Source organism: Leptopilina boulardi, unplaced genomic scaffold (assembly GCF_019393585.1).
Source record: "Leptopilina boulardi isolate dan_hultmark-lab unplaced genomic scaffold, ZJU_Lbou_2.1 LbouV2_213, whole genome shotgun sequence".
Classification (NCBI taxonomy): Eukaryota; Metazoa; Arthropoda; class Insecta; order Hymenoptera; family Figitidae; genus Leptopilina; species Leptopilina boulardi.
In genome coordinates, this window is record NW_026137767.1 from 4897621 (window position 1) to 4910499 (window position 12879).

The 12879-nt window shown below is 20.9% G+C and overlaps 3 protein-coding genes across 4 annotated transcripts; 1 reads left to right on the top strand and 2 right to left on the bottom strand.

The window, feature by feature from the left end:
* Window positions 1-2340: 2340 nt before the first annotated feature.
* Window positions 2341-4231, bottom strand: LOC127278921 (speckle-type POZ protein B-like). The gene is made up of 2 exons (XM_051300874.1): window positions 4095-4231; window positions 2341-3738 (listed from the first exon to the last, which is right to left on the bottom strand). Exon 2 carries the CDS (start codon window positions 3704-3706, stop codon window positions 2630-2632), a length of 1077 nt encoding a protein of 358 aa, XP_051156831.1. The 5' UTR covers window positions 3707-3738; window positions 4095-4231; the 3' UTR covers window positions 2341-2629.
* A 508-nt stretch (window positions 4232-4739) lies between these two features.
* Window positions 4740-12622, top strand: LOC127278923 (translation initiation factor eIF-2B subunit alpha). Of its 2 annotated transcripts, none has more exons than XM_051300876.1 (8): window positions 4740-4910; window positions 5029-5130; window positions 7514-7671; window positions 8345-8461; window positions 9114-9226; window positions 11239-11383; window positions 11695-11820; window positions 12415-12622. In XM_051300876.1, the coding sequence occupies exons 1-8, from the start codon at window positions 4898-4900 to the stop codon at window positions 12562-12564; spliced, it is 924 nt and encodes a 307-aa protein (XP_051156833.1). In that variant the 5' UTR covers window positions 4740-4897; the 3' UTR covers window positions 12565-12622. The 2 variants fall into 2 exon arrangements, with proteins under 2 accessions (XP_051156833.1, XP_051156834.1); XM_051300877.1 differs by having other exon boundaries at window positions 4742-4910; window positions 7514-7653.
* On the bottom strand, window positions 9390-10534 carry LOC127278925 (uncharacterized). The gene is made up of 4 exons (XM_051300879.1): window positions 10356-10534; window positions 10222-10279; window positions 9813-9970; window positions 9390-9629 (listed from the first exon to the last, which is right to left on the bottom strand). Exons 1-4 carry the CDS (start codon window positions 10379-10381, stop codon window positions 9458-9460), a joined length of 414 nt encoding a protein of 137 aa, XP_051156836.1. The 5' UTR covers window positions 10382-10534; the 3' UTR covers window positions 9390-9457.
* Window positions 12623-12879: the final 257 nt, after the last annotated feature.

Genomic DNA, 12879 nt, shown 5'->3' on the forward strand with positions numbered 1-12879 from the left:
TTTAATAATTGTTTAATTTACTGTTTTATTTTACATTGCCATCATAATTTTTAATAATTTATAGATTGAAAAAAATATTTCGTTCATTTGAACGTTCAAAACTTTTGTCTCATGAATTATAATTTTTTCGTTTTTGTAGAATATTATAATTTTAATTGAATTCATGTAAAATTACATATTATATATGTATATATTTATTGATTTCCATTTGAAAATTGTAAAAAAAATAAACACAATTTATCTGGTTGATTAATTAGCTTGTTGTGTGCGTCTTTTAATTAGAGTCACTATGAGGGAATGCACGTAGAAAATTAATTTATTCTCTTATATTACTTGCTTTTCTCCATTTCATCATCTACATTTCCGAGAATATAAATGCTAAAATAGATATATATACAATGTGTATATAATGAAATATAATTCAATTAGCTCGGGAGAGTTTTAAAATTGTGAAATTCAAGATAAAAGCTTTAAATATTTTGTTTTGTGATATTTTAAAAATAATAATTTTTTAAATAGTAGCTTTTAAATAATAACAAAATAGTTCATAATTCACTTTACAATTTGAAGAAAGTATTTTTGAAATAGTATATTAATTAAGAAAAACAATTTTTTTCTTTAATATTTTTAAAATTTTTTATTTAAAAAAAATTTTTTAAATCAAATTATAAATTAGAATTTATTATAATTTTTTTTATATTAAACCGTTTAGATTCTATTAATTCTTAAATATTTATTTATTTATTGAAAAATATAAGGGCAAAGCATAAAATATTTTATTTTTTAATAAAAATTTTTCTAAATTCATATCAAATTATTTAATTTTAAATTAAATTCTCAATAATCTTCAAAAAAAATTTTTAATTTTGTTTTCATGTTTAATTTATGATAAATTTTAATATTTTATTTTATTCAAATTTAAAATATATACCTATACAATATTTTGTTTATGAAAATAATTAAATTTTTAAAGTAATATTAAAATTATTAAAAATAATTGACCTTTGGAAGAATTATAGTTGAAATTTTTAGAAATAATTGAATTTCAAAAGATTTTGTTAAATTTCAGTTAATAATTAAATTTTACAGAATTGAAAATAATTTATCCAATAATTTTAGATAACATTTTTGAAAAGTAATTGAATTTTCAAAGATTTACAATTCAGGTTTTTGAAATTAATTGAACTTCAAGTGATTTTTAATTGAAATTTTTTGGTAAAGAATTTATTAGAAATTACAGACAAAAATTAAATTTCAAAACTTTTTAATTGAAAAATGCTTTTAAATAATTGAATTTTTGAAAAATATTATAAAAAATCATTTAAAATCATTAAATTTTGGAAGAGTTACAGTTAAAATTTTTAGAAATGATTAAATTTAAGTTTTAAATCGAAATTTTTGAAAGTACAATTGAATTAAGGTAATTTTCAATTGAAATTTTTTCTTGATTTCTATTGCTGAAGAATTTGATTAAAATTAAAGACAAAAATTAAACTTAAAATTTTTTTAATTGAAAAATGCTTTTAGATAATTTAATTTTCGAAGAATATCATAAAAATCATTAAAAATAATTGATTTTGAAATTATTAAATTTCAAAAAGTTTTAGATGGAAAATTTTAAAAATAATTAAATTTTAAATGGTTTTAAATTTAAATTTGTGGTAATTTTATTTGATTTTTTTTTTTTGTAAATTGAAAACAATTGTTGAATTTCATAAATTAAAATTTTTAATTCAAAAATAATTTAAGATAATTGAATTTTTGAAGAATTTCATTAAAATTATTAAAAATAATTAATTTAAAGAAAAATTTTAGTTAAAATTTTTTTTAAATAATTGAAATGAAAAAGATCTGTATTGTATACTAAAAAAGACGTATTTTGTTTAAAAATATTGTAAAAAAAAAGTCGAAAAAGTCGCATCTTATTTAAATAAGTCAAAAAAAGTATTTTCGAAAAAAAGTCAGAAAAAGTCGAAAAAATCGTATAATCCGAGGCCTGTAATTGCTATTTTATGTTAATTCTTAATTAAAAAATGAAGAAATAGAAATTTTTTTCAATTTTTACAAAATAATTATTTGACAAAAAATAAAAAAAAACTGTAGTATATCCCTAAAAATCCTAAAATTCCATTTTGATTCACTCGCTCTTTTTACTGAGAAATATATTGTCTACATGAAAATGTCTTCCGGGTTCTACAACTGGGAGGGTAAAGCCGTACTTTGTCAACGTTGATGCTTTTCAAGAATATCACGAACGTCTCTAATAAATAATTCCAAGAAGTATAGACTTAATTAACTTTCTTTTTTTAAACAAAAAAAAAAGAAAAAGACGCAATTGCATTTTTTTCAAACAACTTAATTTATTAACATAATTTTATTGGATATAGAATACATATTTATATACATACAAAGTTTATCGTGAAACATTTTTTTTTCTTTTTTAATTATTATTTTATAAAAATATTTTTCAAAGTTTAAAAATTATTTACATACAAAAATTAATTTTTAATTATATACCTAATATTTTTGCGCGCGTGTACGATAAAAAAAAGAAGTAATTTTACCACATTATTTATTTAAGACATTTAACTGTTTTTAATGAAATGAAATAATTTATAAACTCTACCTATTAAATTTCTACAACATCATTAACATAATTTTCAACTGTTGCAAGAAATAATTCTCTTGTGAGATTTTGATGATTTTGTGAAACAATTTGAAATTCATTTGTCACAATTATTTGTCGAATATTACGTTTTATAAAATTAATAGCATGCGCTTTTAATTTTTTCACTTGACGCTCTTCAGCCCAAACTAAACGACTTAATGCATTTTCAATGTTCATTGTATTCAACAAAAATGATTCAATTAAATCACTTAGATCATGAATTTTTAATCTAATCGCTGTTTCATATAATTCATCAGTATTCTCAAGTAAATTAGAACATTGTCCCGTGTAAATAAATGAAATTAATTCCTGACCAATTGATAATGGTATTGGCAATCTAAGTTCATTGTTTTTTAATTTTTTAATTTTTTTATATAAAACTTCACTTTTATCGGCAATTATTGCTTTATGTACCAATAAATTTACATCGTCAAAAACAATAGTCAAATCACTGAAATCAGAATTTTGAAACATAAGACTTTGATTTAATTGATTTTTAATGTTTTGTTGATTGTTGTAATTTTTTTCCACACATTTTTTCACTTCATTTTCAAATTGTGTTAAAGAAATTTTCATGAAAAATTCAATACCATCATTTTGCAAAAATTTACTGTTTGGATAAATTAATTCATCCCATGTTATAAATTTATTGAAACCAAAATAATTAATATTTGCTGGTGAAATATTTTTCAATGACATTGTATGACATTTTTCATTTTGATCATTTAAAATTGATAAATCGAAATTTAATTTTAAAAATGATTCCTTTTTAACGTTATAATTTACATAAATAGCAATATATGTTTCTGTACTTGATGATGATAAATTTTCTTCATTTTCATCATTATGTAATTTTAATGATGCAAACCATCCAGAAAATTCATTGTTTCCCGATGAAAATTCTTCAGATTTTATCGTTGTTTTTGTGCCCAAGAGTTTTTTAAAATTACTAATTGTCCATTTAAATTCACAATCTGAAGTCACTAAATTGGTTTTGATATCATTATATTCAATACAACTACGTTTTTTGCTATGCATTTTTTTTTTTTTTTTTTTTTTTTTTTGTTCATCTGAAAATTTTAAAATTCAAAAATTGAAATTTAAAGAATTTAAATTAACTTTGTACTATTATTTAAATGATAAAAAATACAAACGGTAAAATAAATTTGAAATTCAAAAAAAATTTTATATACCTAAAATGAAATTATAGATAGAAAAAAATTTACCATATAAATGAAAAATTATTATTATTATTATTTAATGAAAAGAAAATAATTTAAATATAAATATCTACTATATAATTATTTATCCAAAAATAGTATAATTTTTTGAGGTTAGATAATGTGACAGAAATAATGACAAATCCCTTCACATTTATAATAGAAATAATTTCTTTATCAATTTATTTAAATTATTCTTCACTTACCTAATTTTGAAACATAATTCCTCAAAAAACCAGTACAATAAACAATAACATGGAACAGTTGCAATGTTTACTTCTTTCAAACAATTGTTTACAATTTTAAATTATAAATACAATAGAGCATAGATTCTAAATTAAGTAGAAGGTTATTATATTGAACATTTTGAATATATACTTCTCACCGCAGCGCCACGTAACGCATTAATTGCTAACTAAACGTTTTTTGATTATTTAAAAATAATTTCTCAAGAATTAGCAAATTAATTAATTAATTACACTTTCCAAAAATTAGAATTTTTATGTATTAAAAAAGTTAATAAGAATCTAATTACTTCTTTTTTTCTTTCTCTTTCCACGATTCAAATTTTAAATTTACCGCGATAAAATTGTCCCACATCAACTAACGTTTTTTTTTGTACAGGAAATTTAATTTTATTTTACTATGGAAATAAATAAATTTTTCACTACTAATAATAATTCTTAGATAAATTTTGTGCATAAAAAGATAATTGAGCATTTCTAAATTTCCTAAAATGAGTAAAATATACGTATAACATACATAGACCGATACACACTGTGACTACACAGGTGCAAGTAGGATCAACAATGCTCAGGGGCAGCAGCATGTTTGGGAACCTAACCTACAAAAGTTAAATTTGACAGCTTTACAGTTGCATCATAGGCATATTTTTATTTTATTTACATAAATGAATTAAAAGTAGGGAGTAATTAGTTCACTGTTCGTAGTGCTTTCGTAATTGTGTTTTTTATAAACTAGAACGAAATTCTTTTAAATCTTTTTAAATATGGAACAACAAGGCAAGTTTGATGATAATCATTCGTAAACCTTGATAACGTTTTTTTATTGGGAAAAATTTTAGATATAATATATTTATATATTTATATAATATTTGTGTGTTTATATGTTATTATTTAGAAATTTGCCGATACTTTAATGAAATTATCAGAAATGACAAGGACGTTTCTGCTGGTGTTGCTGCTATTCGAACACTTCTTGAAGTTTTGGAACACTCAAAATGTAACTTTCTCTTTACATACAATTTCAATAATATTAATAATAATGTTTCGAAGCATTGTTTAAAATAATTGAAAAGAAAATTTTATTTTATACAAGGTCAAGTTTTAAAATTTTAATATATTAATTTGTCTTAAAAAAATTATTTTTTACTTTAATAAATAACGAGAAACAATTTAAACCAAATATAATTGGTTATGTTTAGGGGTAACAATTTTTAAGAAAAATGTTTTGGAACCTAAAATCATATTTCACTATGAAAAATAAAAAAAAGTAATTTTTAACAATTTTACAATTTCTTTTTATTTTTGGAAAAAATTAGGGTGTCTAACGGTCAGGAAAGTCAGGGAATTTCTTTAATTTTCTGGAATTTTTTATGAATAAATTCAAGTAACTATTTAATTTCAAAAAATTTTTTTATACTTTTTTCCCAAAGCAAATGCAAATTGAAAAGTTGGCCTTCACACTCAATTATTAAGCATATGATATATCTTATATTCATTGAGTAAATAATTATTTACTACTATTTATTGAATCTAATAAATGATTTTTTAAACTTGGATAACAATTCATTAATTTTTTTCAGTGAAATTTTTGGTTTTTTAATATAAATAAAAATTATTTGATACATTTTTATTTTATCGGTTCAACTTGAAATAAAGTAAATTATTCATTAATAAGAATAATTTATTATTTAATGCTAATACCGAAATTTAAGTTATAAAAATTTTTACGCCGTCGAATATTAAATTATCGAATTTCTATTTAGCAAAATTGTATAAAGTGGATTTTATATTATGCAAAATTTTCAATTTACATTTAACTAAAATTCGATTTAAAAGAATTTCTATTTAGCAGAACTGTTATAAAGCATTTCTTCTAATACTTTTTTAAAATTTTAAACTAATATAATTTCAATTAAACGAAATTTATGTCTATAAAAATTGACAAAAAAAAAACTAAGTAGAATTTTTCTTAAATGAGAATTCTGTTAAATAAGAATTGGTTCAAATTAAAATTTTCTTTAATAAAAACTTTGTTAATTAAGAATTTTGTTAAATAGAAATTCTGTTAATTGTGAATTTATTCAATGTCAATTCTGTTAAGTAAATATTTTGATAAATCGAAATTTACTAAAATAACAATTCTGTTAAAAAAATTTGTCTTTGTGCCCCAATTTTTCTTGACATAAATTCCGTTAAATTAAAATTGTATTAATTTGAAATTCGATGTACTACAAAATCTGCTTTATATAATTTTACTAAATAAAAATTTGATAATTTAAGATTTGATGCCGTAAAAATTCTTTTAAATTAAATGTTGAGAATATTTATACGTCCACAATTAGTTTATTTAATTCACTTAAATATTTCATTTTTTACGAAACATTATTATTTATTTGGTTCAAATACATATGAAATTAGTGGATAAAAGACAGGTAAATTATTTAATTGTACCTACCTATCAAAATTAATTTTATTTGATCAAAATAAAATTTTTTTAGTGAAATTTCAGGTTAGGGAAAACTCAATGAAAAGTCAGAGAATTTTTTTCCTAGCAGTTGTTAGACACCCTGAAAAATTGAATTTTTTCAAAATCCATACGATTGATTGTTTAGAATTATGAAAAAATTGTATAAAAATATCTACAATGAAAAGTAATAAAAATTGCGACAGAAGTTTATATTTAGTTTTAAAAATTTCGAGTTTTATTTAAAAAATTATTAATAAATTAATTGTTTTTCAATTTTCCATAGTATATTACAGTTTTAAATACTTAATATTGTTAGAAAAAAAAAAAATTGACAATCTTAAATAGTTTTAATTTCGGAAGGTTGATATTTCAGTTGTCCCTACCCTTAAGAATTGAAGCGCATAAATTCTAATAATTTTGCTTCCTCGTGGAGGAAGCTTTGTAGTCCATTCATTTATAAAATTTTCCAAAGTGGCGGAAACAAATTAGAAGATAACTTTAACAGGTTTTAATGGATTTAGATAAAATTTGGTAGGCTCATTTATCATATTAATATCTCAAATCTGACCAAAGGATTTTGGAAAATATCCCAAAAAAAAAATTTTATCGTCTTTTTTCAAAAAATTTTTTTTTAATCGAAAAAATTTTTAAATAGAAAAATTTAAGGTTATATATAATAAAATCGTATTCCTTACGTCAAGACGAATCGATCAATATATATAAAGTATTCATTTGAGGTAAATTTAAAGAATTAATGAAAGTTAAAAAATCAAAAATTGACATTTTGGCAATAAAATTTTGCTTTCTCTACGAGGAAGCAAATTTTTTTGCTGATCGTAAAGAGGAAGCAAAATGTTCATGTAATGAACATCTGAATTTACAACTTGTTTCAATTATTGTCATTTATTTTTAGCTGAAACTGTTCAGGAATTGCGATTTTGTTTACAAAATGCAATTGACGCAATGAGATCGACTGATCATCCAGTTACATCAATTGCATCTGGAAGTGAACTTTTCCTTCGATTTATTACATTAGCCACATTAGACACACCGGTATGTTTAAATAAACGTGTACGTACAAATAAGTCTGGGCAATTTTCTTTTATTTTTTTTTTGCCATGATTTAACTTAAAAAATAATTTAAATAAAAAAAAATTTTTTTTTAATCAATATTCTTTTAACAAAGTAGCAAAAAAAAAATTCAGTCACTAATTCAAGTTAGTTAAAATTTTTACTAATTCAAATTTTAAAGAGTTTAAAAGTTCTTTTTGTAGAAAAAATAATCTTAAACATTATAATTTTATAAAATAAAAATTACTATTTCCTTGATAGAAAAAATTAATATTGTGTAATGCTTGTGATTATTAAATTTATTGTTTAAGTATTTATTTAAAAAAAAGAACAAATCTGAAAAATTTGATGTAAGTAAAAAATTATTAGCTCTGCTGAAAATTAATTTTAATATTTTTACATTACGAATTTCATTTAACAATTTAGAAAAATATTGCCTTTTCCTCGACTTTATTATTTAAATAACTTAATTAAAATAGAATTACAGAATATTTTTTACTAAAATATTTTTCTTTTTTTAAATTATATAAATTTACACAATTCAAAATTATTATTTAAAATGTAAAAGTAGATTTAAAGAAAAATAATTGTTTAAGCCCAGATTAAATTATTATTTTTGTTAGAATTATTAATTTTATTTTTATCATTTATAATTCGTTGTAATTTTTTCCAGTCATTTGCTGAATGTAAGGACATAATGTTGCACAGAGGAAAAATATTTTACAAGAAACTTGTGGCAGCTCGTGGAAAAGTTGCTAAACATGCTGTGCGATTTATTTCCGATGGAAGTGTAAGTAGTTTAATTTTTTATCTAAACTTTTTGGTAGCCCAAGAAAGAAATTATTTACAATTATTTATTATAATATATTCAAATTAACGACCACTAAAGAAAGCAACTTAAAAATTGAAGAATAAAGAGTAAGTTAGAGAGATTTTTTATATTATTATAATTTTTTTATTTTATTTATTTTCTAAAACGCACATTGTCCGGAATCAGTAATTAGCTAAAGGAATTTATTATTTAAAAATTTTTTTTTGAAATTATTAATTTTTCTTTCAAATTTCTGCTTTTCTATAACTTTCTATGTTGTTAAATAATTTTTTTCTTTCCATTTTCTAAAATTTTTGTTTATTAAAATGTTTTTTTTTTTCTTCAAATATGTTATTATTTTTACAAAATCAGGCCAAAAATTCTCAGTTTTCCCCGTAAATTCTTCTTTTATTTTAAGGTAAAGGAAATTGTACAAATAACTGGAAATTCAATCGACATAGTGGACATCCTGTAATTCCTTTAATTAAGAATTTTTTCATTAAAATATTTTGTTCAAAAAATACTATAGTCGATCATTTAAAAAATTGTATAATATTATAGCAATAAGTAAATTCTTTTCTACAATTTTTGTTTTATAATATTAGCAACAATTATTCTTAAAATTTTACAGAAAATCTTGACTCATTCGAAATCGAGAGTTGTTCTCGAAACAATGAAAGAAGCTGCTCAAAACAGTAAATCTTTTGAAGTTTACGTGACTAATTCTGCGCCTGACAACAGCGGGTGAGTAAATACCTAGAAATTTTTAATTTATATTCTTTTGACAACCTATTTTATTATTTCACTTGTTTCATTCATCACTAGCTGTCGAGCTTTTTTAAAATTCAATTACATTTAAAAAATTAAAATTTGTTTAATATTCAATTATTTTATAAGAAAACATGAATTTTTATTTTATTCGTTTATTTATTAATTGAAAAATTGATTGTTTATTATAAATTAATTTTATTTCCATTATCTATTAATAACGTCGTTGCGTCCTCGAAGAAAACGTAACATAACCATATCTCGTTGCATTAATGTTTCACGATTTGCAAAATACGCTAAAACGACGGCTTGTTCATAAAATTGAACAATGTAAATTTCTGCAGCCTCACGAAGTGCTTCAATTGCTTCAACTTGAAATCTAAAAATATATTTTTTTTTATTAAAATTATTTTATTTTTATATTCTCTTTCTATCATTTGACCCAATTTCCAGTTCAAAATAAAAATTTAATGAACTTTGAAATAAATTAGAATTATCAATTTATATAGAATTAATATTATATAGATTTAATTATAAATAGTAAAAATTTCTTTTTTTTAACCTTCGAATCTTAGTTCGAGGCAATATGTCATCCATGATATCCTTTATTACACGAATAAAAGCAGCTTTTGGAATAATTAACTTTGTACTTCTTCTTAAAGCTTTAATTTCTGTAAGAACTCGCTTTCTTCGGGGTCTTGTTACAACTTCAATTTGTACCTGAAATTTTTGAAAATTTACTTTTAAACTATATACAATCAAAAATTTCAACATTACATTAGTTTCGTGTAACTTTTTTAATTTCTCAAAATTGATCTTGCGAATATTTTTAAATATTTAATTGAATTATTATTATTATTATTATCGTTATGATACTTATTAATTAGAGATTTTAATTTAAAAATATTAATTAAAAATAAAGAAAATAAAATGTTTATTATTGTCAAAGAAAACAATTCAATGTAATTTACTTCATCGCTACTATCACTTGCTGTCGAATTGGAAGTGCCGGGTTGATTAGATAAAGCACTAATATAAAAATAATAATGTAATTAATTTAAGTGACAATTCATTAATAATTATTAACATTTATAACCATACAAACCTTGGTTGGGCTTTATGTCGTACCATAATTAAAAAATGACTTTCTTTCAATTTATAAATGTAATTAATTATCGAATGTCTCAATTTTTTTAAAATGCAGTAAAATACTTATAAAAAATTAATAATCATTCGTTAAAGAATACAAATTAATATAATTTTTATGTTTGAAGATAAATTTCATTTGTTATTATATTTCCTCTGAAGTTGTATAAAACAACTTTTTTTTTGTTTTTTTTTTTTTTTATTAAAGTAATAAGAAATAATTAATTCAAAAAGAAATTGAAGTTAAAAAATTTGAGAAATAATTGAGTTTTGAAAGAGCTAAAGAGAGGAAGAGTTAAATTTTCTGAAACTAATTGAATTTTAGGAGATTTTTAATTAAAATTTTTTTTTTTTTTTTAAATAATTGAATTTTCGAAAATATTGATTAAAATTATTAAAATTAAATTATTCAACAAAGAATTGTATGAAGAAATTTTTGTTTTATCATAACATACGTCATTTGTTATTTGTATTTTAATTATTAAATTATATAATATAAATTATAATTGAATCGATTGGTGCAAAAACAGCACAAGTCCATTTTTTCGAAATTTTTTTTTAAATTAAAATAAAGCTACACAATTTGGTAAATATTACATTTTTATTGATTCCTGAAAAATTTGGATTTATGAACTTGTGCTGTTTCTGCACCAACTGATTCAATTCTATTTTACTTTCCTTTTATTGTTGACTCTATTTTTATTAGATTTTTTTAAGTATTATTTTTGAATTATTTTTTTATTTATTTTTTATAGAAATTTTTAAAAAATATTTTCAAAATTGCCAAATATCGAACTATTAGAGAGAGAGATTTTAAATATATTTTTATTTTCTTTCATTAGAGAGGAAATGTGTCAAAATTTGCAAAAATTAGGAATTCCTTGTACAGTAATTTTCGACTCGGCAATGGGCCATATAATGGAACGAGTTGATATGGTGATTGTTGGAGCCGAAGGTATCGCCGAAAGTGGAGGTATTATTAACAAAGTAAGTTGAAAAATTTTTGTTTAAAAATTTGATTTAAATGTATTTCAAAAAAGAATTTAAATTCAAAATCTAGAGAGAAAAAAATTAATTCTTTATATTTTTTTATACTTTTATGATAAATTTAAAAAACAATTTCCTTTATTTATAAACGGGCCTTAAAAAAGGTAAAAAGTAGACGTAAAATTTTTTTAAAAATTTTATTCGGTAATTAAATATAAGATTTTTATTACCTATACTTATCGTTATTTAAATATTCGTTAATTAAAAGTGAAAAATACTGATTATTATTGTTAATTAATTTTATTTGTCAGATGGGAACTTATACAATGGCACTTTGCGCGAAAGTTGCAAACAAACCATTTTACGTATTAACAGAAAGCTTCAAATTCTCAAGAGTTTATCCCCTTAATCAAGCAGATTTACCTGACGAATTTAAGGTAACATTTTTTTACTTTCAATAAATTTAATTAGTTGATAAATATTTTATTATTATTAACAATTTGTTATTAGAAATTAAATAAAATTTATTAATTTCTTAATAAGAATGTTTCACAGAAATATTTTCAAGAATTTTTCTTTTTAAACTACTGAATTAAGCTGAGACAAATTTTCAAGATTTCAATTCAGTTTCAAAATAGATTTTTAAATATAATTTAAAGGTACATTGAAGAATAGAAAATTTTTTAATTCTGATTTATGCACCTCATTCAAATTAAGAATTTCGGAAAATGTTTTAAATAATTAAATTTTCAAAGAATTTATTTAAAATATTATTGAACAAAAATTTAATTTTTAATGAAAATTTGTGAAATAATTGAAGTTTAGAATATTTTTAATTAAAATTTTTAACATAATTGAATTTGGAAGAGTTTGATTAAAAATTTTTAGAAATAATTGAATTTCAGGAGATTATTAATTGAAACTTTCATTTTGAATTGGTGAATTTTTTTTTAAACTTTAGACAATAATTGAATTTTAGTGAATTTTCAATTGAAAACTGATTGTAGATTAATGAATTTCTTAATTTTCAGTATACAGCGAGTACATTAAAGAAGGATTTAAAGAAAGAGCATCCACTTGTTGATTATACTCCTCCACATTATATCAATCTTTTATTCACTGATTTGGGAATTCTCACACCATCGGCTGTTAGTGACGAACTTATAAAGCTTTACTTATGAAACAAATAACATTTGTACATATATATTTAAAAAAAAGGAATTTTAACTTCTTTTCAAATTTTTGTGTTCTTTTTTTTTGGATTTCAGAAGTAAAAAAAAAATTAATTTAAAAAACGAAAATATAGAGAAAATTTTGTTGATTACAGTTTATTATATATTTTTTTTTCTCGTTTGCACAATTGCATATTAGACGACTTTCATGAGTATTTGTAAATACAATAATTTGCAATATTGCACCGTAAACTTTTAAAGTTTCACGTAAAGCATTAACAGAGTTGTTGTTATTATTATCACACATAATTGAAAAAAAAATTC

What these genes read in the sequence shown, in the direction of transcription:
- LOC127278921 (XM_051300874.1), bottom strand. Translation starts at nt 3,706, where the DNA reads ATGCATAGCAAAAAACGTAGTTGTATTGAATATAATGATATCAAAACC.
- LOC127278923 (XM_051300876.1), top strand. An exon ending in AGTTTTGGAACACTCAAAAT is followed by an intron (nt 5,131 to 7,513) that starts GTAACTTTCTCT and finishes ATTTATTTTTAG; the next exon opens with CTGAAACTGTTCAGGAATTG. An exon ending in CGGTATGTTTAAATAAACGT is followed by an intron (nt 7,672 to 8,344) that starts GTACGTACAAAT and finishes AATTTTTTCCAG; the next exon opens with TCATTTGCTGAATGTAAGGA.
- LOC127278925 (XM_051300879.1), bottom strand. Translation starts at nt 10,381, where the DNA reads ATGGTACGACATAAAGCCCAACCAAG. An exon ending in CGACATAAAGCCCAACCAAG is followed by an intron (nt 10,280 to 10,355) that starts GTTTGTATGGTT and finishes TTTTTATATTAG; the next exon opens with TGCTTTATCTAATCAACCCG. An exon ending in CCTCGAACTAAGATTCGAAG is followed by an intron (nt 9,630 to 9,812) that starts GTTAAAAAAAAG and finishes ATATATTTTTAG; the next exon opens with ATTTCAAGTTGAAGCAATTG.